Source organism: Lates calcarifer, linkage group LG5, assembly GCF_001640805.2.
Source record: "Lates calcarifer isolate ASB-BC8 linkage group LG5, TLL_Latcal_v3, whole genome shotgun sequence".
Lineage (NCBI taxonomy): Eukaryota > Metazoa > Chordata > Actinopteri > Centropomidae > Lates > Lates calcarifer.
The window spans coordinates 14,743,582-14,769,722 of NC_066837.1; the positions used below are offsets into that span (position 1 = coordinate 14,743,582).

The 26,141-nt window shown below is 42.8% G+C and overlaps 1 protein-coding gene across 1 annotated transcript in view; it reads left to right on the top strand.

Moving 5' to 3' along the window:
• Window positions 1-1,318: 1,318 nt before the first annotated feature.
• The window catches only part of slit2 (slit homolog 2 (Drosophila)), an 86,337-nt gene continuing 61,514 nt past the window's right edge, over window positions 1,319-26,141 (top strand). The window contains 4 exon segments of the mRNA XM_018695788.2: window positions 1,319-2,413; window positions 3,326-3,397; window positions 5,136-5,207; window positions 11,819-11,890. Coding sequence (XP_018551304.1) covers window positions 2,196-2,413; window positions 3,326-3,397; window positions 5,136-5,207; window positions 11,819-11,890 — 434 coding nt within the window. The 5' untranslated portion in view covers window positions 1,319-2,195.

Below are 26,141 nucleotides of genomic sequence, written 5' to 3' on the forward strand. Positions count from 1 at the left end.
AATATTCCTGCAATGCTTATGTAATCAAACACTGGAGTTTAGCAGCAAGGTTGCCCTGATTGAGCAACGTCATAAAATTATTATTCATGAAATACTCCTCACAACAACACAGTTTTTAATGCAAAAAACAAGTGTGACCAAGCAGCAAAGAGAGAGAACACACACAGGAACATAACATGTAAATAAATAAAAACTTGCCTTTGAGGTGGAACCAAAAAGTTTCAGTTCTGGAGGAGGCACCATAATATTAGGAGAGAAATTGTTCCACAGTCTAGAGACCATGCCAGGAACTTTATGAACCTCAGAGACCTGAAGGTTCAAAAGCTCTGACATGTAAAATACAGGCAGCCCACTGATGATACCTACTTAAAAAATATCCCATAATATTGCTTTCACATGCACAACAGAGATAGGTGCGACTGTATGAAGGGCGACTGACCTTTGACCTCTTGTCGACTCAAAACAATGGTTAAAATCCAGTGGTAGTAAATATACGGTGAATTATAATATATTTATATTCAATACACAGTCTGTGTAGTAAATAGTTAAAACTCCATGTGTTCATTCTTTTTACTTTATTCACAAGTTTTTATGTTTATTCCTCGTGTTACAGTTCCTTATTAGTTCTGAGCTGAATATCCTGCTTTGTTTTGCTGCATTTAATATCTATTGATCTTCATCCGAACAACAGGAAGGAAGACTTATGACTTGTGGAAAGTCTGCAGTGTTTGTCTCCTCACTTTACTTAGTGCTTTAATTTCCAGTGACTCATCATTCTTCATCTATGAAACTGTTGCCTGCCTTAGCATCTGTTAATTGAAACTGAAAACGCATCCTATTCATAACGATTAAAGATGACTTCGTTTGAGTTGTCATATTAAGTGTGTGTCCGTAGTAAGACAGGTGTCCTTTTAAAGCTGGAATCTCTCGCCTCGCCTGCAAAAGAGCAACAATTTATATAAAATGCAGCACTTTCCCCTCCTCATTCTCCACATTAGCTTTGACCAAGAAGCTCTGTCGCCTTCCTGAGGCCAGATAAATAAGGCATCAGGTGACCGGGACACTGCAGTGAGAATGAGAGTGTCTGCCCCCCCTTTTTTCCTTCCGAGACCAAACTGTTGCTGTTTGACTGACGGCCAGCTGGAAAACCTGCTGCTACCTTCAGGGAAAACGCAGTATGCTGAATGTGTGTGTGTGTGTGTGTGTGAAAGAGAGAGAGAGGAGAGAGAGAGAGAGAGAGAGGGTTGCCTGGACAGACGCAGTAGCAGACGTGCCCGCTCCCGTCCCTCTCTCTCTCTCTCTCTCTCTCTCTCTCTCTCTCTCTCTCTCTCCCTATCACATACTCTCGGGAGCAGCGCTTTGACGCACCACGCAGAGTTGGATTATAGTATTGCGCGCTGGTCTTTCACGGGGCTTTTTTCCCCCCTCTTCCTCCCTCATATTGCCTACACCCTTTGCCACTGACCGGCAATTGATATATGATCGGAATCAATATCTCTCCACCACGGTGACCTCTGCTGAGCTTTTGGGAAAAACCGAGCGCTGCCGCTGCTTCCCTTCGCCGGGCGCGTGTTGTGAATTAATAACCAAGACAGCCTCACCTGGAGAGAGAGTGTGTGTGCGTGTGTGTGTGTGTGTGTGAGAGAGAGAGAGAGAGAAGGCTATGCACTAAAGTGTGAGTGTGTGTGAGAGAGAAGAGAGAGTGTGTATGTGTGTGTGTTTCTCTGGATCAGGTCAAGGATCGAGGTGTTTCAACCGGCTTGGTTCCGCACACGCACATTTGCGCACACAGACAACAACAACAAGCACCGGGGGGATTTAGGCACCGCATGCCGGGGACATGTGGAAGTTTGCGCCGCTGTAGCGCAGCGAGAGAGCCGGTCCAGCGCCTCGTCGACCTCCCCTCTCCCTGCCCAGGGGGACCAAACTCCCGGCTCACAGCCCTGCACACACCGAAACCCCTCTGAGAAGACCCAAATGTAAATTCAGAGCGAGAAAATTGTCAGAAACACGCGTCTGAAAAAAAGGGAGGACAGCGAAAGAGGAGGACGGCATCCCGTTGCGTGCAGAGTTTTGGTGAGCTCTTTCAAGGATTTCGGGGCTTTTATTCTTCTTAACGCCCTTGTATTTTTTTTTTTTTTTTTTTTTTGTTATTTTTGTGTGGGTCTCATATTGGCCCCCCACTTGCCGCAGTGATGGTGGGAGCTCTGTGCCCCGTTGGCCCCGGCCGCTCCCCGGCGGCGACTGCGCTAGGGCTGCCGGTGGCTGTTGTGGTCCTGGTCCTGGTCCTGTCCGGCGGAGCGGACGGCCAGCCCTGCCCAGCCCAGTGTTCCTGCACCGGCACTACAGTGGACTGTCACGGCCAAGGGCTCCGCAGCGTGCCCAGGAACATACCCCGCAACACGGAGAGACTGTAAGTACCGAGGAGGGGGCGAAAGCTGTAACAGCGCAGTTTGGATTTTATCTACGCACAAAAAACGGCACTAAAGAAAACCACTAGAATATGTCCAGTTTCTTTGTGTGTGTCCGCTGACCTTCTCCTTAAGGTGTAATTAACTGTTTATTTAATGCAGCTGTGATTCTCCTGGAGCTGGTTTACAGAGTTTACAGCAGTTTGGTCTCCCTGTCTGCCGTTTGAAACCTTAAACATTGTCGCCACCAGTGTTTTTATGATGATATAATGCTCTTAAGATTGTGATTAATACTCCGATCCCGTGTTTTTAAACTGCTGACAGCACAGGAGTGGACCACATCTTAATACCACGTCAACTACACACACACACACACACACACACACACACACACACACACACAAAAACTACACTTTAGGATCAATGTGAATGCCGCCAGATGGATTGAAATCCAGTTAATAATAATAAAAGATGTCATACTGGTGATCGCGTGTGTTAGACGTGAGGACATGTTAATGCTGATCGCGGAGATGAAGTTAGGGGCACTGCTGTGGTTGCGTTGGTGGTTTCGCACTGTTGCATTAGCACAGCCTCCGTAGACCACATCGGTTTGTCTGGAGACCAGCAAGTTAATCAAAAACGGATTTAGACAAGTGGCTTTGAGTTAAAAAAAAAAAAAAAAAGAAGAAGAAGAAGAAGAAGGGAAAAGGGGGACGTATTTTATTAGGCAAAGACCTCTTGATGAAATTAAATTTTGCACAGTGCAACATGTCTGCATTGGCCACCAAGTTTCAACCAAAAATAAATAAATGAATAAATCAATCTTCTCAGCAGACCTGCTCACTTGCTTTGTCCTTGTTTTATGAACACATCACATTTCGTGTTCTGACTTCTTTACCTCTCTCTCTGTCCAGGGATCTGAATGCAAACAACCTCACTAAAATCACCAAGACGGATTTTGCAGGACTGAGGCATCTGCGAGTATTGTAAGTGCCCTGTATTTATTTTACTCTCTCCTTTCTCTCACAAGCAGCACCTCCCATCTCCGGCAACTTATACCACAACACACGGATTGAACTGTTCCCTGCTCAGGGCTCCTCCAGCCTCCGGAGGTGCCGCATGCAGCACCGAGCACTAGCAGCCCGTCTGGTATCGTGGGAAGATCGTGTGGATTCATTCAGGCTGTTGTGTGTGTCTAAACAGAATAGCGGTGGCAGCCTGTTAATGCTGTCGTGTTAATCTGCCAGTGGAAGTGTCAGGAGGGGCTTATTTTAACCACAGGGCCCCGGGGCCCATGTGCTGGAGTGATTAACGCGCAGGGCGAGGAAGTGATGGAGGGCGAAGAGGGAAAGAGATAGCGGTCATTAGGTATAACCGCGGAGGGAGGAATGCAGCTAGAAAGGAGGGAGGGAGAGAGAGAGAGAGAGAGAGAGAGAGAGAGTCAAGTAAGAACAGGTTTCTTACTTGGGATGAATCCAGGTTAAGAGTTCCCCTGCACCAACACTTGGACAGGGATAGCCTGCCGTTATTGTGTGAGTGCGCGCGTGCGCGTGTCGGTGCGCACGCGCGTGTTTGTGTGAGTGTGCGCGCGCTATTCAGCAACTAAAAGTGAATGGCAGGGAATACACATTGTTGGAATTCCTCCAGAGATTATGTCCTTAATTGTGTGTGTGTGTGTGTGTGTGTGTGTGTGTGTGTGTGTTTGTGCTGCAGCTCTCATGCTGTTTCCTGTGTGTGCACTCACACACACCCTCGACCAGTTTCAATTAGAGCCGGAACAATTAGTGTATCTGAACACCCCCCCCAAAAAACAAATATAGTGGTGAGTAGTCGATTAATTGATTGTCATTTTTAAAGCAAAAATGCGAAAACATTCCTGGTTTCTGCAAATCAAATGTGAGACTGTGCTGCTTGTTTTCATCATATGTGATATTCAATTAAATAGATTTGGGTTTTGGGCTGTTAATTGATCAGAACATGTATTTTAAAGACAGCACGTCTTTTCTAGACTAAATGACGACTAATCAAGAAATTTCGATGCATCAGCCTGTTATATCTGCCTGTATGTGTGTGCACATTCCTGTTTATCATGAGCTCACTGCACAGAGCCTATAAAAATCCATGTGTGTGTTTGTGTGTGTCTCTGCTTGGCTTGGTCAGCACACTGCTCCTGGTGGAGTTGTGCTAGTGTAAGTGAATGAGTAGTCACAGCTATGTGGTTAGATAGAGAGTAAATTGGGTGATAGATGAGTCGCTGTCCAACTGATGGGCCAGTTTTAAAGTCAATTCTGGGCCTCTATCGACCGGCTGCTGATTGTCTTCTCTCTCTCTCTCTCTCTCTCTCCTTCACATTCTGTCACTTTCCATCTCCACCATCTGTTTTTCCTTTTTTTTTCCTCCCTCCACACCCACTGTCACCTATCTTCTCCATCTCTCCCTCTCCTCTCCCATGTCAATTTCTCTGCCTCTCTTGTGTCCTATCTCACTCTCCTTCACCTTCTCTTCCTCTTTCTCTCTCTTATCTGTGGCCCCATCCAGCCATCTTTTCTCCTTTTCTTTGGCCTCTCACGGTTTCATCACACAAATCACCCCCTTGTTGGTTCTCACGCCCTATGTGTCTCTCTATCACATGGGTTGTGTTCTCCCTCTCTCCTCTCCTTTTTTCTTTTTTTTTTTTCCTCCTATCCAATTCTCACTCTCTCCTGGTTTTTCTCTCTCTTTCAGGCAGCTAATGGAGAACAAAATCACCACGATCGAGAGAGGAGCCTTCCAGGACCTGAAGGAGCTAGAGAGACTGTGAGTAATGTTATTATGTCGAAGTATTTTATCCCTATAATACATTTTCTCTGTTTAAACATATTTGGGGATGCCTGTCTCAAAAACAAATGCAGATATATACACAAAATGTGCCAAGCAGACAAAGATATTCACAGACAAGTGAAAGACAAGTTCTGAAATGAAGTGTCTTAATAAAGGTGTTGGTAGCTCTACTGTTCTCTGTTGATGGTGGTGGAGGAGAGCGCTGTTTAAAGGCCCTGACATACTGTGCAGTAGCAGCAATCTTGCAGGTTCATTGCACGTCACACTGTGTGAGATGGCTTTAATAAAATCTTGGTTTGAAATCTGCTTCAGACGGTGTGATATTGATATGCTTTGAAGACCCGGTGAATTGTCAGAGACGTGTCATCCGTTAGTGTTCTCATGTTTTGAAATGGAGCAAAACTAAAACAAGCTTTGGTCATTATTAAAAAATGAAGCTTACAGTGTTGAATCGACCAGTTTAGACAGGAGTTTAAATTTGCCATCAAAGGCCATAAAGTAAAGCATAATCCAGGATTTCACTCCATTTCTTTCACGATTGTCCAACATTTAAGACTGCCCAAAACTGTACAAAAAAACAGGCCTAAACTCATCTGTCCAAAATTTTCAGTCACGCTCAGACCGTTCACTGACCCCTCGTGGCTTCTGTGGAAGCATTTATTCCCATTTTTTTACTTTCATTTGTGACCTCTGTGTCTTCATAACCATTTAAACTGACTGTCAGGATGAGAGGATGTCGACATCTCAGTCCAAGAGAGAAAAATTTAGAGTTTGAGTCGCAGCGCAGTGACTGAAGAGCGGCCAGAGGTTGTTACGGCGCTGGCCTGGAATCACTGGTATTCAGCATCCAACCCTAAGGCAGTTATGGCATAATTAAGTCTTGGTATTCTGAGAGGGGGATGGAGGAGGAGGGCAGGCGAAGACCCCTGACTGCTGATATGTCCATTGTGTTGACTGTCAACTGTGCTTGACGTGTGAGCTGTCCATATACGTATGTGTGTGAGTGCGTGTATGTGTGTTTCATTGGCTTGACTGCCAGCCAGTGACACACAGGAATGCAGCAGACTGTGACCGAGTCTGAGGAGGCTTAGAGATGAGCTTTTAATTAAAGACGCAATAAAATCCTCACTGCTTATGCACACATAAACACAGACATACCTGTACACACACACACACACACACAGATATTCACCTGTACACACACTCACAGATGTACATACAGTAGTAAATCAAATGAAGGGAGTTAATCTTTTTGATAGCTGTTTAGGGTAAATTTGAGTCTTTGGGATGAAAAGGATGATTCCTCTCGTCTGAGTCGTGCCGTGCCTGGTTTTTCTCCTCTTCTTGCTGCACTATAGTTGCTCTTTTGTTGACAGAGAGAGAAGCTCTGTGGACCACTATAGGGAATCTGCAAGTGTTTCTCATGAAACCAACGCTGGGTTCTGTCCAGCTAAGCAGTTCTGGGAATTCCTGCCCAGAGCTGTGGACAAAGAGGGCAATATTTTACTGCTTATGGTGCGGCTTTAACAGTAAACTTTCACACTGATTACCCTCTGTGCAAAGAGGTAATACATGCTGGTACATACAGTCTCTCACGCATACATGTGAGCTAAACAGGCTTCAACACATACTCGCACTTATAGACTACTAGCTGATGAAGTCTTGTCTCTGGTGACAGCAGCTAACTTTCTGACACAACGTGGCTGTTTTCTGTCGTCCTCATGAGGGTCTCCAACTGTAATTCAGCGTCTTTAGCGTGGCATGTTCACAAACACAAAGATGGAGTCAGGCATCAATGCCCCCCACCCCCCGCAGCTGGCGAACAAAGGCACGTCTCCAGAGTCTGGAGTCTGGGGGCTCATTTCAAAGGCCTCCGTCCTCTTGGGGGGGCTAGAAGGGGCCTGCTGGGCACCACTGCCCGGAGGAGAGGGCCCTAAGCTGGGCTGACGGATCCACAGTGACTGCCCCCCACAGGGGTGGAAAACGGTTCCTCTTCTCATCCTCCCATCCTCCTTTTTTTTTTTTTGCGACAGGCCCCTGCAGGGCTGGGCAGGGCGGGGTCAGGTGTGGGGCAGTAGCCGGTGGGCACGGGGGAGGAGGGGTTGGTGGTCGAAGGAGGTGTGGAGGAGATAGGCATGTCACAACACACACATGCACACACACAAACACATGCTCGGGTATGGATACACCCATGCATGAGCATTCACTTACGCAAGGCTGCTCCGTCAGTACTGGTTTTATCTGGATTTTGCCCCCCATACACCCACTCACGCCTTCTGTCTTTCTTTCATTCATACTTCAGCCTCTCCTCATTGTTTTTCCTCCATACCCACCCATCTCGTTCCCTCTCTCTTTCTCTGTTGTCCTGCGCATATAGGAATGTCATACATTCTCTGTTTTCTCCCCATGGGTGCAGAACAGGAAAGAGAGGAGTTCCTGGTCCTCCTCTCACATTTGACTGCTTTATAGCCCCCATCCAATTCAAAGTCTGGGAGATTGAAGGAGATAACAGCCACAGAAATGCAGAGAGAGACAAAACAGTAATTACAGGTATTGAGACAATGGTTTCAGAGAGCAGCAGTGAGATAAAGCTTCAGATAATTAGCCTGTAGTTGAGTGATCACAATGTTAAAGATAGTTTTAACAGCGATGAATAATTGTAAAGGTGATTACAGGTAGTGAGATCTGTCTATCAACAGTGATAATGAAGCCTCAAACCAAGTGATCATGCTGTAATATGTGGACGATCTGAATAACAAAAGATAATTGTAACAGTGATCCCAGATAGCAGGATATGGATTTCAAAGAAAAGCCTTGGATTAGTACTAGATGATTAGCTCCAAAGCCTGTGAGTGATAACATTGTTCTCTCTGATCATTTCAGGGCAAAGTTTCAAATTCTTTTTTTTTTTTTTCATTTTTATTGAGCAGCAGAGCTTGAAATTATCTGCGCCGTGAAGACACACACAAAAAGCCATTTTCGCTACAGCGCTTCTGTCTAAACAGTCGTCCAGTGATAGATTTTCCCGGGTCCTGTGCCTGCCTGCACCGCGCTCCTCTGCGGCAGCTGACATTTGTTATATTTGTTGGTAAACACCGGTTTAGCTCAACGTTTTGGAGGAAAAGTGCTCTGGCAACCTGCTGAATTTGACAGATCTTTGGTGATAGGGGAGGAATTTACTGGATTTCTGCATTGCTGTGTTTCAGGGCAGAGATGGTATCTGTCATTAGTGTTTAAATAACAGATCAGATTAAAGTGTGTAAACCTTTGGTGGATGACGGGGCCTTGGTTTGCTTCAGATGCACCAGCTGTGAACTCAACACATGCAACTGCTGGATTAGTCTCATGCACAGAAACACACACACTGGTCAGTTTGAAGTGTTTTTTTTTTTTTTTTTTGATTGAACACAGTTTCCCTGGGTCACGAAAATATCCACAGGGTTTCAGCTATAACTATGGGAACAGTAACAGTGTTGTGTGTATCTATATGCGTGTGTGTGTGACAGATTGTTAGTGCAAAGTGTGTATTATGGCAGCAGCGGCATCAGTGGAGTAATAATTGGTTTCTGAGGTGGTTTGTCATTTACTTTCCAGCCGGAGCCTTCAAGCCTGTAGTGCCACACATCTATGAGGCTCTTGGGTGTTAGGACTGCGAGTGTGTGTCTGTCTTTTTATATTTGTGTGCTTATGTATGTGTGTATGCACGAAGATTTGGCACACTTGAACGTGTTTGCAGGAATGTGTGTGTGTGTGTCTGTGTTTACTGTGTGGTTTGTGGCCCTCTAGCATCTGTTTATGACTGCGGGGATTATCACCACGCTGCAGTGTGACATTAGCTTGTTGGAGTAACTCTCACACCTCAGACCACTGGCTACCCAGTCTTCATTCACTTTCAGCCAGACTTTGACTAATGAGACTCGACTGTGGAAGCACTCTGAGGCTGTTTACAGTATGTGCACACACGGTTTTCAGAGACACATTCCTTCAGGTCCAGAAACAAACCACTAAACCACTACAGACGACTGCAGATTATTTGAATAGGAACCAGTCAGTAACTTTTAGATGCACACAAGTGGTCCTCAGAAATCTTTAACACTGAATCTTCAGATGACAGAGGCTACTGTCACTGAACAAATCAGTTGCTTTTAGCAGTGGAGTTTTCCTCAGTGGTGACTGAGAGCGCCATTGTCAGCTCAGCCGTGATTTACAGTTCATTACTGCATCAAATTCTCTCTGAAAGCTGCAGAAAATATCATGATTTGATTAATTCTCTTGCAGATATTTGGCTGATGAGCTATTAACCTTACCAACATCTGCTGCCTGGGCCTGGCTCTGTACTGAACAGACTGAAGCAGGAAAAGACTGAATGTACTGCAACAAAAGTTATGTTTTATCCTCGCAGTCTAACGAATACGTGCATCTCTGCGTTTCTCTCTATGTTCCCACCACTTGTTGCTAACTGGAACAGTGTGAAACCGTTGACTGGAATGTGCATCTGGTCCTCTACAAGATGCGTGGTAACCAGAAATGAAACGATTAGTCGATGACAGGAAATTAATCTGCAACAATTTTGATGGTCAATTGACTGTGCTCAGTCCTTTGTCAAGCCAAGATGCCAAACACTGTCAGGTTCCAGCTTTGAAAATGACAAATGGAACTGCTTTCCTTTGTGTTTTATATTATTAGTGAGACAAAACCAACACTTGATGTCACTGAAGATGATTTAGACTTAACAATATAAATTGATGATAAAATTAATCGCTAGTTGCAGCAGTAGAAGTAGCCAACAGGCAGAGGTAGGGAAGTTTCTTATTGCAGAATTAGTTGTAATACTGATGATATTTCTTTATCAACTAGTAACATGCACAAGAAATATATCTTAAAATAGCATGACCTTTGTGATGCATGCATATAATAAAAACAAAAGGAATGCAGTGTGCGGTTGCCTGCTTTGATTATGAATTTAATACTAGCAAGAGAAGATGGTTAAGGTGATAATCAGACAGTTACCATATTAATAAAGTGTATTAAAATGCACCAGACTGATTCATTCTCTCAGTCTCCTAGTCTGACAGCATTGCATCTATTTTAAGAGGATGAGATCATACCCCCTCTCTGTCCTCCTTTCCTCCTCCCCACCTCCAGAACCAGTCCATGCACTCTCCCAGGGGAGGTCTAGCCCACTAACAGGCGCTCATGGCTGGGCAGGACCTGCAGGGGGGAGTGGGCCCCTCCGCAGGACCACGTGGGGCTCTTAGCCTCCTGAGCCGGCGTTAACGGAAGAGGAGTGAATAATTCAGAAACATCATTTCTGCGGGATGTTAAATATTTAAGCGGCCTCTGATGTAACCATGGAGTGTGAGCGTGCGTGCACGTACGCGTGTGCACGTTCATATATTTGTGCACTTGTGGGTGGAAGATGGACACAGAGGGGTTGATGTTATTTAAGAGTCCACTGCGGCTTATAGTGAAGCAAAAAGAGGTGAAAGATGAGGGCTGAGAGGGAAAAGTCATTGAGAGAATTAAAGAGAGGCTTTGAATGGAGTTGGTGACACTTCTGAGTGTTTAGTTTGAGCAAAATGTGTGTGTTTATGTGTTTAAACTGCACAAAAAGTATCAGGACTTTTGCACATTTCCTATTAGTTTGAAGACACTCTTCTACTCTTATATCTTTCCTCTTCCTTCTCTTCATTCGTCTCCTGTAGCAGCCAGCAAAGCAACGTCGCTGTGCCTGTCTGTGTGTGTGTGTGTGTGTGTGTGTGTGTGTGTGTGTGTGTGTGTGTGTGTGTGTGTATGTGTGTGTGTGTGTGTCGGGGTTAAACTGTTTCAGCAGCCTGTCTCTCATTGTGTCACTCAGTTGCCTCACTCTCCTCTGACTCACATCAAGGCACAGCCACACACACACCAACACACACTGACACACAAACCTCTTCACTCCACTCAACCAGGGTTAAATGATCGCACCCAGATTATTAAACTCACCCGAGTTCTCTCAACTCCTCTGTTTGTGTGTGTGTGTGTGTGTGTGTGTGTGTGTGTGTGTGTATATGATGGCGGGTTGTTGTGAGTTCTTCCCCTGTGAGGGCCTTGTTTACTCTGTGGGGTCCTTTTCACACATTCGGTAGCCCGGCCAGACTGCCTGTTTGTTTTTCCCACATCGTCTCCTCTCCTGCCGCCTTTGTGGTTTAAAAAAAAAAGCCCCCCCCACCATCACCCACCACCACCACCACCCTTCATCTAAACCCCTTCTCTCGTCTTTCTCCCCGCCTTCCCTTCGTCCTTCTCGAGTTCACTGTTTGTCTGGCAGCCATGTTGTAGCCCTTAAATCAGGAGTAACCCGGAGTCTGTTTTTGTGAGAATGTTTTTTTTAAAAATGTCTCCATCAATCTCCCAACTCTTCCATACTTCCTCTAACTGAGCTGAATTGCATTACAATCAAAATACCATGACATAATTTGATATGCTGATCAGGAAGCACAAATCTCACTTTAAAACAGCTAATTATACACACATGTAACCGCTTTGCCCACACTGTCTGGAAGGGGCAAGGTAGAGTTTATTCTCTAATTTATGCTGTGTTTTTCCAGGCGCCTGAATCGGAATAATCTGGCCGTCTTTCCTGAGCTGCTTTTCCTGGGAACGACAAAGCTTTACAGACTGTAAGTCCTGTTTTTATTCCTCTTTTCCTATCATCACTCAATTCCTCTGCATTGTTAACTGAAATATTTCTAATTTGTCTTGTGTTTTTTGGTTAACGAGAGCACTGCCAACGAGGGTTGAGATGAATTGTCGGTGTGTTTGTGTGTACAGTGTGTACAGTGTGTTGACCATGACTTAAAATGACTGAAATATGTGTCTATACCATAGAGGAAAAAAATATCTGGTTTTCTCAGTGATGCAGCCATCGTGTTTTACTTGGATGAAGGAGTGAGAGGAGTAAGAGAGCAGATTTTACATGGCCCTCTCCATAGAAGCCAGTTCAGTAGCTAATGGAGATTAGCACTCCAACAGCTGCTGCCCACTGGGAGTGTGTGTGCACGTGTGATTGTGTGAGCGGATGTAGAGGAGTAACTGTGAGCACAATAGACCAAGCAGCAAAACCTAGAGACAGGTTTCCTCCTCTGAAGTTAGGTTTTGTGTTTCACGGGGCAGAAAACAGTTTTAGTTACAGAACATAAATGTTCCAGTTTGCATTCAAACCAACGAATCCGCTGTTTGTTGTCGTCAAGCACCTTCCACTCTTCGTTCTCAGCCCCGTTCATCGTCTGTACTGTAAACCAGAGCTGTGGATTTCCAGTACTGTAGGGCTGGGCTGCAACGCTGCTGAAACTGTGGGAACTAACTTCCCGTCATGGTCATTTGTGGTCTCAGGGAATAATTATGGTTCCATATATTTATATGTGTGGCTGAATATATTTATCTAAAACAATATTGAAATGCTCAGATGATTCAGAGAGTGTGTGAAAGTTGTTTATGTTCTGTGGCTGCTATGGTGGTTGGCTGGGCTTGACCTGTCGTGTCTAAGGGTGTGTGTCTGCTTGTGAGTATGTGTTTCTGCGACTGTGTGTGTGTGTGTGTGTGAATTTCTCAAGGCCAAGAGTTGGCATTTTGCTCAGCGTGTGGGCTGAGGTAAAAATACAACTCGGATACACTGCTCTCTGCTCAGCTGTCACAGACAAGCGGCCTCTGTGTGTGTATTAGTGCTTATATGTGTGCATGCTGATTGTTTGTGTGCATGTGTGTCAGCTTCAGGTTTATGTGTTTAGCAGAGGATCTGCCAAACACCTTTATTTTCCCCTGGTGAAATATAGTACGAAATGAAATCCACAGTAGACAGAGAAAGAAACAAAACTCTGAAAATCAACAGAAAATTGCTAAATGACAATGAGAGAGGAAACTGCCAAGTTGGCGCCGCTGCAGCCGCAGAGCTACGAGCAGATTTGTCAGACGTATGGAAGTCATTCAGAGCGAATGACAACCAGGGAGGCTAAGCCAATATTATTTAGGGTTGTTTGGTCAATATTAAATCTTCTGCCTATATCCACACACCCCCATACAGTGTATTTGTATTTTTAGAAAACACAACAAGAAACCCTTGAGAACCTCTGAAGTCGAATCTTGTTAAGTTTTATATTGGGGTCAGAAGGTATGTGCGAACTGGACCAACTTTGGTTTTTTGCGACAGTACTGCTATAAATGAACACTTGCTCAACCTGCTATTATGAAAATTATGTTTTCACTTTTTCGGGGCTTGGAAAATCTGTGTATGTGTGTGTGTGTGTGTGTGTGTGTGTGTGTGTGAGTATGTGCTGTATGTGTTTAACCTTTGCTCAGAATGGTGGTTTAGGGTTTTGAAGGGCGAAATTAAACTGGGCTGAGGTCAGGTGTGAGACATTTCTGAAATTTCTGAATTATATTTATCTGCAATGTTATTATTTTTTAAATTAGGGAGCGCGACATTTACATGAGAGTCCGGGGTTGCATCCTGCATGACGTGTTGTTTAGTCTAGGCAACTAACGTTCAGTCTCGTGCTTCAAGTCAGTGTTGATTTCTTTGATATTAAACAGATCCTACAAGCTTTTAGTTTAGTTTAGCTTCATTTGACATGAGAATAAAGACATGATGTTACACATTACAACAAAAATGTGGACAATAATACAATAAAGTCCAGGCCTGTGTCCAAGATCACTCTTAAATAACTTAATAAAAGTGCTCTGTATTACCCTCTAGCATTTTACTGGAGTGTCCGAATTGACTTGACTCGTACATGACATGTATGCTACTCTCTGCTAACAACCCCACAATTCAATGCATCGCAACAGTCACCCTCTGTGACTCTGCACCTGTCAGCGATGAGGCAATATGAAGATGACTCATACATGTCTGAAATCTCCATTTACCGCTCACTAGAGTGAACAAAGGAGTGATCTGGGACTCAGCACAAGACTTGATGTATCAGACAGAGTCAGAGTGATTAGGTGACGAATTATGGTGCCTCTTTAAGGTTAGTTATCGAAAAAGTGCTTTACCTTGTCTAAAATGTGTAGAATAAAAGCTGCAGATTTATTTTTTTGATATAATATGAGCAAAGTCAAAATGCATTTCCATTATATATGAGCAGAATCCCCAGTAGACAGAGTTGGTTTTTGGGTTCATCACGAAGATACATGATACAAAAACACAAACAAGAGAGAGCAGTAAGTGTGAGTTCCTGTAAAACCTCTGTGTCCTCGTCATCCTTCTCATTTAAAACACCTGCGTCTGCAACCCACATCACACACACAAACACACACATGCTCTCAGCCTCCCCCATCACCCCAGGGTCCAGACTCTATTAGGTTACGTAGACACACACATCTGGAGACACCATGTGGTGGGCATATCCCCAAAAACTATCTGTGTGTGTGTGTCTGTCTGTCTAAAACACACACACACACACACACACACACACACACACACAGACAGAGACAGGCCTCCTGTTTCTCTCTGTCCTATTGTTGATCACTGTATCCACACCACGGTAACGCTAAAGACCACAGCTGTGACTGTTTGCTCCCTGAAAGAGATGAGAGACAGGGGAAGAGGGCAGCAAGACACTTTGGAACAATGGATCAAACAGAGACAGTTCATTAGCAAGACTCTGTAAAAATAAGATGGGCCAGTAAAACCTCACTGCATCGGGCAAGAACCCAAGTTTCAACCCCTGAAATCGGAACACACACTTACACACACCTCTAGGAGTATATTGCTCTGATGATCCCAAGATAAGCAACAAACAAAACAAGCACACACGACTGAATTTACAAGTAAAATGAGGTTCTGTTAAGTGTTTACATTGTGCAAAGATACCAGGGATGTTCAGAGATCAGTACAGTACATTCATTGATTCCAGATGATCGATTAAATTCAAGTAAACAACTGAATGTGACTAAATTTCTCAGCAAAGAGGAGGGAAGTTGTTGCTTACCTTGATGTTAGAGCTATAAAGATGAAAGATTAAGTTAGAAATCTTTCCCTATTTATGCTCCTTTTTAAAACTGTCTTACTCAGCTTCTGAAGTGTTGCTGGTAGTTTATATGTCACATATTTGGCTTATGGCAACAAAATGTATTTCTGATAAACTCAGTAGATCGCACAGATCTTCAGGAAGCAGTCAGCTCATCAGAGCCTTGAGTTAGAAGCAAAAACAGTGAAGCAGTAATCCGATATTGCTGGACACAGGTGGAACCAGCGGCTTTATCTTAAATACGCATTTACTTTATTCACTTTTAAATCAATAGTCTCTTGTTTTCTCCTCTGCACTTTCATTTCCATGATCAAATTTGGGCATATTTATCTTGTTTCTAGGCAACAACTTGTATTCCCTCATCTGTCTTTGTTTGGTCCTTATTTATTTTAAAACTACTGTACAGTATGTGAACACTGTATAGCCTTTGTGCTTCGCTAAAGGTGCTACACAAATACATTTGTCCTGCCTCCTCTCTTCTCCTCTGCCAGCTCTTCCTCTCTTTCTCTCTCTCTTCTCCCTTTGCTGGACAGAAATCAGTAGCGAGATGAAAGACGGAGAGATGAAAGAGGGGTTGATGAAGGGATGGGGTGATGGGAGGATAAGAGAATGGGTCACTGCTTCCACAGCTGAAAAAGTCTGGTTATGCTTGAGTATGAGGCTGGATTGATGGGACAGTGTTTGTGTGTATTTATGTGGGAGTGTGTGCGTTATTTTTTGCTGCTTGGCCTCTTCTGGCCGACGTCTTACCAGGTTGAGAGTAGAAAGTGAAGTGTGTGGTGTAAATTTGAACCATTTTTCCAGAAATCTGCAAAGGAAATGTGAATTAACGTGTGTGTTTCCATCTGCTACCACCATGCAAATATTAGGAGTTGGATCCATTGAGATAAACAGTCGGCAGCGCTAATTCTCTTAACTTAGTGCAATTAAACCATTGCAGAAGAAAATGCTGCAATAAGATGATGAAATTAAAAGAGTCATTCCTCAAACAAACGTGGAAAAACATTACTGAAATATGACATTTATGTTTGTTTTATTTGTTAATGTTGCAGCGTCCTTATCTCTGCACACAGATCTGATATTTTTAGTCTCACATGCTTGATGTGCATCATGATTTATTTGTTTAGTTACACTTTTCATCTCAGCTGAGCATAAAAACAATTTTTCCCAAAAAAATTTAATGCACAAATAGAAAATACACTTAAAAACAGGTGGATGGAAACACACGCAGAGAGCGAGAGGAGAGAGAGAGAAATTCACTTCATCATCAGTCCTTCATCCGCTGAGACGGAGAGTCAACATGGACACGTTGATTGAGAGGAGGGAAATGACTGAACTTCAGGTCTCTCTCTCTCACACACACATTAAACCAGAGTTAAAGTGGGGTTTGAATTAACGAGTTGATGAGGCTATGTTTTGGGTGTGTGTGTTTATGTGTGTGTAATAGTCCCTAATCCTCTGCTAAACGGTGCCCTGATGAGGTTTTACCAGGCAGCATTGTTGCTTAGCAGCCTCGGAGGTTGTGGCTTTGTCTTCTGTGAGAGCTTAACCTCGCTTCACACACACACACTTTCTCTCTCTCTCTCCAACACACACACATTACCACCTCGGCCGAGATGACAGGCTTGGCACGATAGTCACAAGAGACGTGGGCTCTTCCCAGCGTGTCGACAGTTAACTAACACAGAGGGAGGAGGACGAGGAGGAGAAGGGAAGAGGAAGAGAGAGGTCAAAGGTAGAGAAAAATGACATTTTCTCAGAGTAAATAATGTGTTTTAATTAAGACAGAGAGTGCTTGGCGTTTTAGTTGCCACAGCGATGATGACCTTTGGGTCCCACAGAGGTCAAAGGTGAAGAATGTTTCAGTCAGGAGATCTGAGCAGGAGGTGATTTATAGGAGAAAGGAGGGGGAATCTCCTCCCTCTCACTAACAAAAATCATGACAAATTAAACTTCTACCCATGGGAAGTGCCACATGAAACAGCTTTTTAAACTCAAACGAGGTTTCTTTTATTCTAAGATTAAACAGCTTTATTATGAGACCAACATGTTTTGGTCTTAATCTGTGTCATAATTCAACAATCTACAAAGAGCTTTTAAATAAGAAAAATTATGAAAGAAAAACAAATTAATAAAAGAGAACTGATTACACAAACAGAGCAGCCAACTTTAGTTCATGGTCATTTGGTTGTTAATTAAACCAAACCAGAGTGTCAGAGTTCACTCTTGACCTTGGAAATAGTGGTTTTACAAAATCATCTTCATGATCCACTTACTGGCTATTTCCCAGAGGTTTTAGCTGTTTGTTACAGTCTGTAACAACAAATTTAGCTCAGTTGTCATCACATGGCCAAAAGATGGAAATAATTCACAGAAAATCATAACATCTGTTTTCATTTATGGATGGTTCAAGGATGGTCTTCAGTGTTGACCTTGAGTTAACACCAAAACTAAACTAAACAGAGAGGTTAGGGGTATGGCAAATATTGGATGCAGGTAACTATATATATGATCCACAATCATGAGGGTTAATTTGTATAAAAGTCTTTGCCCAGAATACAGTTACTTTAACAAATACTATAAATTCTTACTCCACTGGTTGTGTTTTCTCATATCTACATACAATTTAAATGTTCTTTGTAATGTAATGGATGGAAATTATGTCAGTCTCAGGTTGGTCAAAACAAGTGTGGCCATGCATAATTAATCTTTTGGTTCCATATTTTCCTTTAATGTCAATGAACCCTATGAAAAGACCAAAATCAACAATGAATTGATCCAACTAACGTATCGTCCATGTACGCAAAAGCAAAGCCTGATTTATCTTATTTCTCTGTGCTACCGAGCTGCATTGTTGTCCAAAACACTATTAAAAGCACACAAGATAAGATAAGATAATGCTTTACTAGTCCCACAGCATTGATTCACATTGTTGCAGCAGCAAATAGCAAAATAGAAAAAAACATCAATAAGCAAGCAATAAATTAAATAGTAAATATATAAACAGAACTATATACACAGTAAAAATTGATTGAACACTGATATTGCACAGTTTGAAATAATGACCACTGAGTGTCTGTAGTGCAAAATAATTAAAATCAAAATAAGTCAAATAAACGCTATTTACTCTAGTAAAAAAATGAAATCATATATTTGTGACCCATTTTAAAAAATTTATAAAGATGTAAGAAATGAATAGGCTTGTGAGTGAGTGCCACAAACAGAGTGGAGAGGCTGGAGAGTGCTGAGAAACAGAATGAAACACTGTTTGCTTTGGTCTTTTTGTTGGATTTGTAGACAATAACAAAAATACAGAGCACTGGCAGCTGACCACTTCCATTCTCTGTGCACCTTGCGAGTGGTTTGTGCCAGAAACCACAGTGCAGACAGATCCCAGTGGAAATTTCTGTGATGCAAATGTTGGCCAACCTCATGCCTCTAATACAACCATCTTTAACAGTTATTTCATACATGGTTATTGTTTGAAACTGATCCCTGATATTAAGGCCATATTGACCCTTTGTTGATGACAAACTCCTGCTTCTGATTATTCTCATTGAAGAAGATTATTTATGTTTGGGACTGATGCCTTTAAAGAGATCAGTATCTGCTGGTAGCAGGGTTAGCTGCAGTGTTTTGGATGAGAAGATATTTGGCCACTGACTTTGTGTACATAGGATATGCAAATATCTGCCATTATGTCTGGCCAAGGAAATGAAGTTAAGCCTTTGCAGCCTGAGGCCTCTGTGGATGGGCCTCTCTCTCTTCCCCTCTCTATGTCTGTTCTTCTCTCTCTCTCTCTCTCTCTCTCTCTCTCTCTCTCTCTCCTCTTTCTTTCTCTCTATCTAACAAACATAGACACACACTGGCACAAACACAGCGCTTTACCATTCAGCAATATTTCCTGCCCCCTCCTGTTTCTCTGAATGCACTTTAACAGATATAAAAACTCCCTCTCTCACACACACAAGAAAACAGCTCTTTTCAGCATATACAAAGACATATTGTCCAAGAAATGTTTTCATTCCGACTCTTGGATCACACAGATCATATCCAGCCAAATAGGAAAATGGTGTTTTTATTTTTCTTTCTTGTGGCTGAGTTTGTGTGTTTTCAGATATTTCCATGTCATCTGTGTACACATTATGAATCACCTTGAGTATCAACCAACAGTGTTGAGGTGTTGAGTGTCAGTGACTCACTCGCTTGCCATCATATGAATCACGCGACTGCCTATCTGAGTTGCTCAAGGCCACTCATTCCTAAGAAGTGATTTGGCCATTCAGATCCCAACACAATGCTGTAATTCATTCTCAAGTGATTTGCAGAGGGCTAGTCAAAGCTGAACTGGCATCACTAAGAAGGCACCAGTACAAAAGATTATGTTATACAGACAGAATGTAAAGATATGAAAACGCCCTGCTTGACTTTTACCACAGCTAGAGCTAACTTGTTCCTTGGCTGAGTGCAGGAAGTGTGTGTTTGTGTATTTGTGTTTGTGTGTGTAGATTTCATTCAGTTGCTGCATGCAGCTTTTTAAGTTAAATTTCATCTTCAGTTTAATGCAGAATACCAAGCTTAAACTAATGCAGCATAATACAACATATCTGCAATGAATCCTATTTTAAAGGTGCTATATGTACATTTTCTTATCGCTGCATAGCCAACGTTAGCATTAACAAATGTTTACTCACTGTGTCTGCTGTTGGAAAACAATACTAATGTTAACTCTTGTTTTGCTTTTCTCAATTTAAGTTAGTTTAACCAGCTAGCCCTGGCTTATTACTGAGTTAGTGTAGCATCCAGTGTGCCCTCAGTCCAACATGAGAGGATAAAGAAGTAGTGCAGCCCAGATATTCTAACATCTCGTGGTAAACGCAACAATGGCTGAAGCTCTTTGTAAGTAAACAGCTGTCAGCGCTAATGTTGGCTATGTAGTGATAGCAAAAACTTACATATAACACCTTTAAATCACGGCTAAAATCTGAACTTTGGAGGCTGTAGTTTGTGATGCTGTAGTGAGAGGTGTTTCTAATTGTTTGGTTTCCCATTTTTTAAGGGTAGTTTGAGTAATGTTTGCTAGTTAGTCAAGTTAGTAAGACACGCTTCTCCCCCTACAAAAGGCTCTGACATATGACACATGAAAAATATTAACTCATAAGGTATTTTGACTTAATGTTCTTAAAACATAAAAATGTGCACACACATCAAGGAGCTTTGCTGTCCCTTTGTTTTATAATTAGTATTAATAGTTTTTGTTTGTTTGTTTATTCAAGTTTTTACGTTGTTTTTTCCAGCACTAATTCACTTTGTTGTGCAATGGCAACATGACATGACATTTAATCTTTGGAAAGTTTATTTTTTAAAAGTTAAAAGCTATTGCAATGAATATGAATTCTTAACCTTAAACATAAACACTTTAAAGAATACTTAAATTAATGCTTTCAAAATACATATGATAAACATGCTTTCAAAGTAATATATTCTCTAAACTGAAAAAATTTTCATTTAATGTCCATTGCATGTTGCTCAGTTCAGTGTGCTGAATGCAGCTCAATTAATCACCTGTCGCCTGTGGTGCGTGAATGTCAGAGTTCAGTGCTCACAGGTGAAAGGTCAGGGAGCATCAGCGTCAACCGATGAGATATCCAGGATAATGGACAAGCCAGCAGTGACACCGCTGTGTTGCCCATCAGATTACAAAAGTGAGAGTCACGGCTTTAAAAAGAGACAGAGAGAGGAGGGGTGGATACAGACAGAATGAATGAAGGGTATTTAAAGGAAAGATTAGAGACGTGTTTGCTCTCTTAAATGGTGTGGAAAAAACAGAGCAGGGAGGAATTTACAAAGGTGAAGACAGACGTGTTTTCTCCATTGTGAACTGGCTGTGAGAAGAAAAATAAACGCAAAGTAGTGGTAGAAAGTGAGGGACAGAGAAAGTAAAGAAAGGAGGAGAGCTGGAGGGGGAGAGTCACATGGAAAGGAGAGGAGAGAGGTATGTCAGTACTTACTGTAGATGGCAGGTAGCCTGAAGCCTGGAGCCAGCCTGTCTGTCAGAGAGAAGTGCCCAGGTGTGTGTGTACCTGTACCTGCGTAACCTGAGTGTGGATTATTGGGAGGGGGGTTACATACCTATCCAACGCCAGGAAGAGCTTACCTGGAAGCAGGTAGTTACGATAGCAGAGTGTATGTGAATCTATGTGTGTGCGTGTGAGGTCTTTTGCAGCATCAAAGCATTTCCTCACCTCGCTTGTGTGTGATTAAGGGTCACCGTGTGCGGTAATACCTCCCAACAAAGCATCTAAATCATCCTGCATCCCCCTGCTCTGTTTTATGTCTACTTCCTCTCCCCCCCTCATTCACTTTAGGCTGAGTGCTTAACTTAATAATATGAAGTTAACACCGGTGTGACACAGCTGAGAATCAGCAGGATGTAGATTCCTCCCTCTTACTTCCTCTCCTCTCTTTGTCGCCCTCCTTCTTCCCCCTCTGTGGCGGCTCGTATCTCTGGGGTATCTGCAGGTATGGATCCAGGCCCAGTATTGATGGATGAGTCAGCCTGGCTGGTGAATTATGGGAGGGATTATGGAATAATCAGGACAATTCATCATGCAACGCTCCTCTACTCACCCCAATCACGGCTACTCAGCAATATTGACCCCTGCTTGCTGTGTGCATCCATGTGGAGGAGGAGGAAAAGAGGGGGGTGCTGTGGTGTTACACTTGTTGGTGTCTTTGTTTTCTATAAAGTGGTGATGAGGCAAGTTAGTAAGAATTAACTCCTTAAGCTCCTTAAACACAGACATACAATTTGATTTCTTGTAAAGAATTAGACTAGAAGATCGATACCTTGTGCGTTACTCTATACAAACAGCAGCTGGTTAGCTTAGCTGAGCATGAAGTCTGGAAACAAAGGGAAACAGCTAGCCAAGCTCTGTCCAAAGGCAAAAAAACAAAAATTCCTATTGGCCCCTCTAAAGCTCAGAAATAAACACATTAAATCATATTACAAACCAAAAAGTAGAAAAAAAATGTGCAGCCAAACATTGTTCAAACCCACAAAACTTTATTTAAAATTCTAGTGGAGATCCCAAAGTTTACTAAAAAAAAAAAAAAAATCTAAATACATATGAATGTCAGGCTGAATGTTAATAGAATAAGATGATGCACAAGACATCCAGAAATGTCTTCCTCTGTCTTTGGGTTTGATAATTTGACTGTAAACTGAGCTGAAACATGATAATATAAAATCGATGTTACTCTCAGTCTGTGGAATAATATTATTTTAACAACATAAAAGCTACTGACGGCTAAACACAACGGGGAAAACTGTGTTTTAAAGGGATATTAATGGTAATCCACAGTGAAAACTCACTCTGGCTACCAAGTGTCCACTCTTTCACAAACTAGAACAAAAACGAGAAACTCTGAGCGCTCACAGAGTCTCTCCAGTCAAATGAAACAGAAAGGGTTCAGTTTATGTCAATCAGTCAGCAGACCTAACATGGCTGTCTTTCTCTGCCCTGGGTGCCTCCCTCCCTCCCCTCTAATCCTCCATCTTGGCTCCGTGTCAAGCTGCCTTGTCCAGTTGCACAATATCCCCCCTCCGGGGCAGGCAACTGCATCCCCTCTCTGGCTCCATTAGTGCCACTCCACTGGCATAGCCAGCATTCTCCAGTGGGACTGTCATCGCTGGCCACTCTATTGGCACCCCTGTCACTCTCCAACCACCACAAAAGAAAACCTCACCACCCTCCCTCTCTGCCTCTCCTGCTCGCTTGGTCTTTTTTGCGCCCCCATTTTCTTCCCCTCCTTGTCTCTCCCTCTCCCCGCTTCGCTATTATCTTCCTTTTCTCTTTCCAGCACCTCTCTCTTAAGTCTTTTCCCTCTCACACTCTTTCTTGCCTACACTTCCCTCCCCCTGCCCTCCCCACCCATCTCTCTCCCCTCAACACATTGGTTTGAAGAGGCTTATGCAAGACCCTCATCCATGGTAATGATGCAGAAGAAACCAAGAGAGGAAACTGGGAGCTGACCAGTGATTCCTCCCAGAGATGTTGCTCACAAGTTTAGAGCCTCTCACATTATTTCCCCAAAAGCTGAGTGTGTTTGAAGTGACCACGGCGACCCAGGCTCATTAAAACGCACTATGTTTACATAATGTGAGGACTCAGGCCAGAAACAGACCCACAACACATCAGTCACTGTCACTTTAAGAGAGTTTCAAGCCTTAAAATCACTTTAAAACCAACTTACTAAGCATTATACATATAAAATTAAAACATATGAAACATTAAAATGAAACACTGAGGATTTGTGAAGAAAAATTTGAGAGACAGAAAGAGAGAAAAAGAAGAGAGAGTGTGATATTTTAGCTCTGTAGCTGCAGGCTGGTGATAGATCAGCAGGTTTGTAATCACAGGTTTGTGCCCGACCTGTCTGTCTGTGTGTGTGTGTGTGTGTGTGTGTGTGTGTGTGTGTGTGTGTGTGTGTGCGTGTACTTGTGTGCGCGCGTCCACGCCAGTGTCTAATGACAGGTTCCAACCCTGACGTGTCATTATCCAATTACAGTTTTCTCTCATCTCTACGGTAACACCATGCCCCCCGTAATTGGACGGCTGCTCTTAAGAACTCTGACCTCTCAGCAAGTGTCAGGAGAAAACACACACACACACACAGACACACACTCAGGATGCCAGGAAGATTGGGTAATGCAGGATAAAACAGATGCTATCTGAAAGAGTGATCAGATAAAGTATGCAAAGACAAGTTAGGACTCTGATCATATCATATCACTCCTTCCTCCTCACACTTAGCCTTTTTTTTCTTCATCTGTCTATCCGTCTGTCTCTCTGTCTAGTAATAACAATAACTGAGACTCATGTGCTTCCTCTGTTCACGCCCTCTCTCTATGTTTTTTCTTCCCTTCAGTCTCACTCTCTTGCAAGTGTGTTGTCTCTAAATGGGCCTAAATGGGCCGAGTCGAAGGAGAGCTTTTGTGGTTTATGTTCTTCTGAAGCTCTCTCTGTCTCTCTCTTCACTTTTTCACAAAAACAAAACACAGCGCTTTTTTTCCTCCCCTCACCACTGGCCCTCTTAAATATTTCACACGCTTAGAGGGCTTCATGCCTCTTCTCCTTCTCTTGTTTGTCTGTGCAGATTTTGCTTCATTGCAAAACGTTACAAGGTTCAACGCAATGGCAACACAAAGAGAGATCTTCATCGCTCAGAGAAATTAAATTATGAACTATTGGCAGACGTGTAGAAACAGAGGGAGGGGGTAGACTTAAAGGAGAGATGGAGATCGAGGGAGGAACAAGAGCAGACACAGAGGAAGAGAAAGTGTGTGTGTGTTTGTGTGCAGGTTTCTTCCTGTTTGTGGGTCAGAGGTCAAAAATGAAGAGTCAGGGTCACCTGTGTCCTGACAGCTCATTGGCAGACGAATTTATGAGTTCAGAAAGAGGAATTTAAACTATTTGTTTTCTCAGCATTGCACCAGATTATGTTCTTTGTTATTCAAGCTGTTTTGTCAGCTGATTGAGTTTTTTCCCTGACTGTGATTTTGTCCTACAGTAGGTCTCATATCCTGTGTATCAGCTCTATTTCTTCATTCAAATTTCCTCATATTTTAGCCCAAATCAATAGTGATGCTGATGATGTTTACTGCTTTGCCTGTCTTGAATTTCCCTTTCTTTTTTTTGCCTTTGTCATCTTCTTCTTCCCTCTGTCACTATCTCCACCTGACTATGAGTTCACTATCTAGTTATTTTCTGAGTGTGTGTGTAGGTGTGTGTGTGTGGAGTAGTAGATTAAAGGTGTTCCTGTAGTGAGTAACACCAAAGACAGAAGTAGTCATTTTGTAGTTATTTTTGGGTGGTTGTAGGTTGAGCAGTGAAAGTTAGACAACAGCCTAAACACCTGGACAGTTTATCTCTGAATACACACACACATAAAGTTTTACCTTACCTACAGAGAACTGTGGGCCTACGCCGAACCAAGCAAGGACTCTATTTCTCTGTTTCTGGCCATTTTTAATAAACAATAAAGTCTTCTTTCATAATATAACTGCAAAAGGAACCTGCCACCCTGGCTGATGTCTATCTGTAACAGTGAGGACCTTTTTGAAAAACCTATGTGTGAATAAGTTGTTAAAATCCAAACACCTGCAGGTCAGCTCATGGCTAAAATTAATATTAATTCAGAGTAGAGTTTTAGACGTGATTATAGCATGACAAAAAATGGACCTCCAAAATGTCCCCTGTTGGCTGTCTGGTCCACTGTTGGATAGGTTCACTAGCACACACACACACAAATACACACACTCACAGTTATAATATAGTTTAAAAGAGAGGCGAGCGAGGGAATGAGTAACCCAAGGCTATGATGTCAGCCTGTTTTACAGCTCTCATAATTACAAGCAGCGCTCTGGGTGGGTGGGTTACTGTCAGTGTGTATGTGTTCAACAGTGCACATAAGATTCCTGTCAGAGTTGCCGTAGTGACCCGCTAGGTAACACTTGGTGGTTCCCAGACATCTCAGCAGCTGACGATATCGAGTTGAATCTGTGTTATACGGCACTGGGAAGTGTAAATGAGTGTGGAGTTCCCCTTGTTAGTAAAACTTGAATATCCATTGTTTCCCATGTGTGTTCCCATTGTTTTCCCATAAGTCAGAGGGAAACTGGAGACAAACTGAGTGCTCACCTGGCCACCCTGATGAGAGCTGCGTTTTGAAGTAGTTTTTACATAAATACATGCACAAAATATTTCCCTCCATAAATGAAAATATTAGAATATTGTCTATTTACAGAATGCTTTTCTACAGTTTACTTTTTCCCACAAAATAAACAAAACTTGTGTTGGATTTGTCTTCACTGTTTGAAAATAGAAATTAAATAGATTTT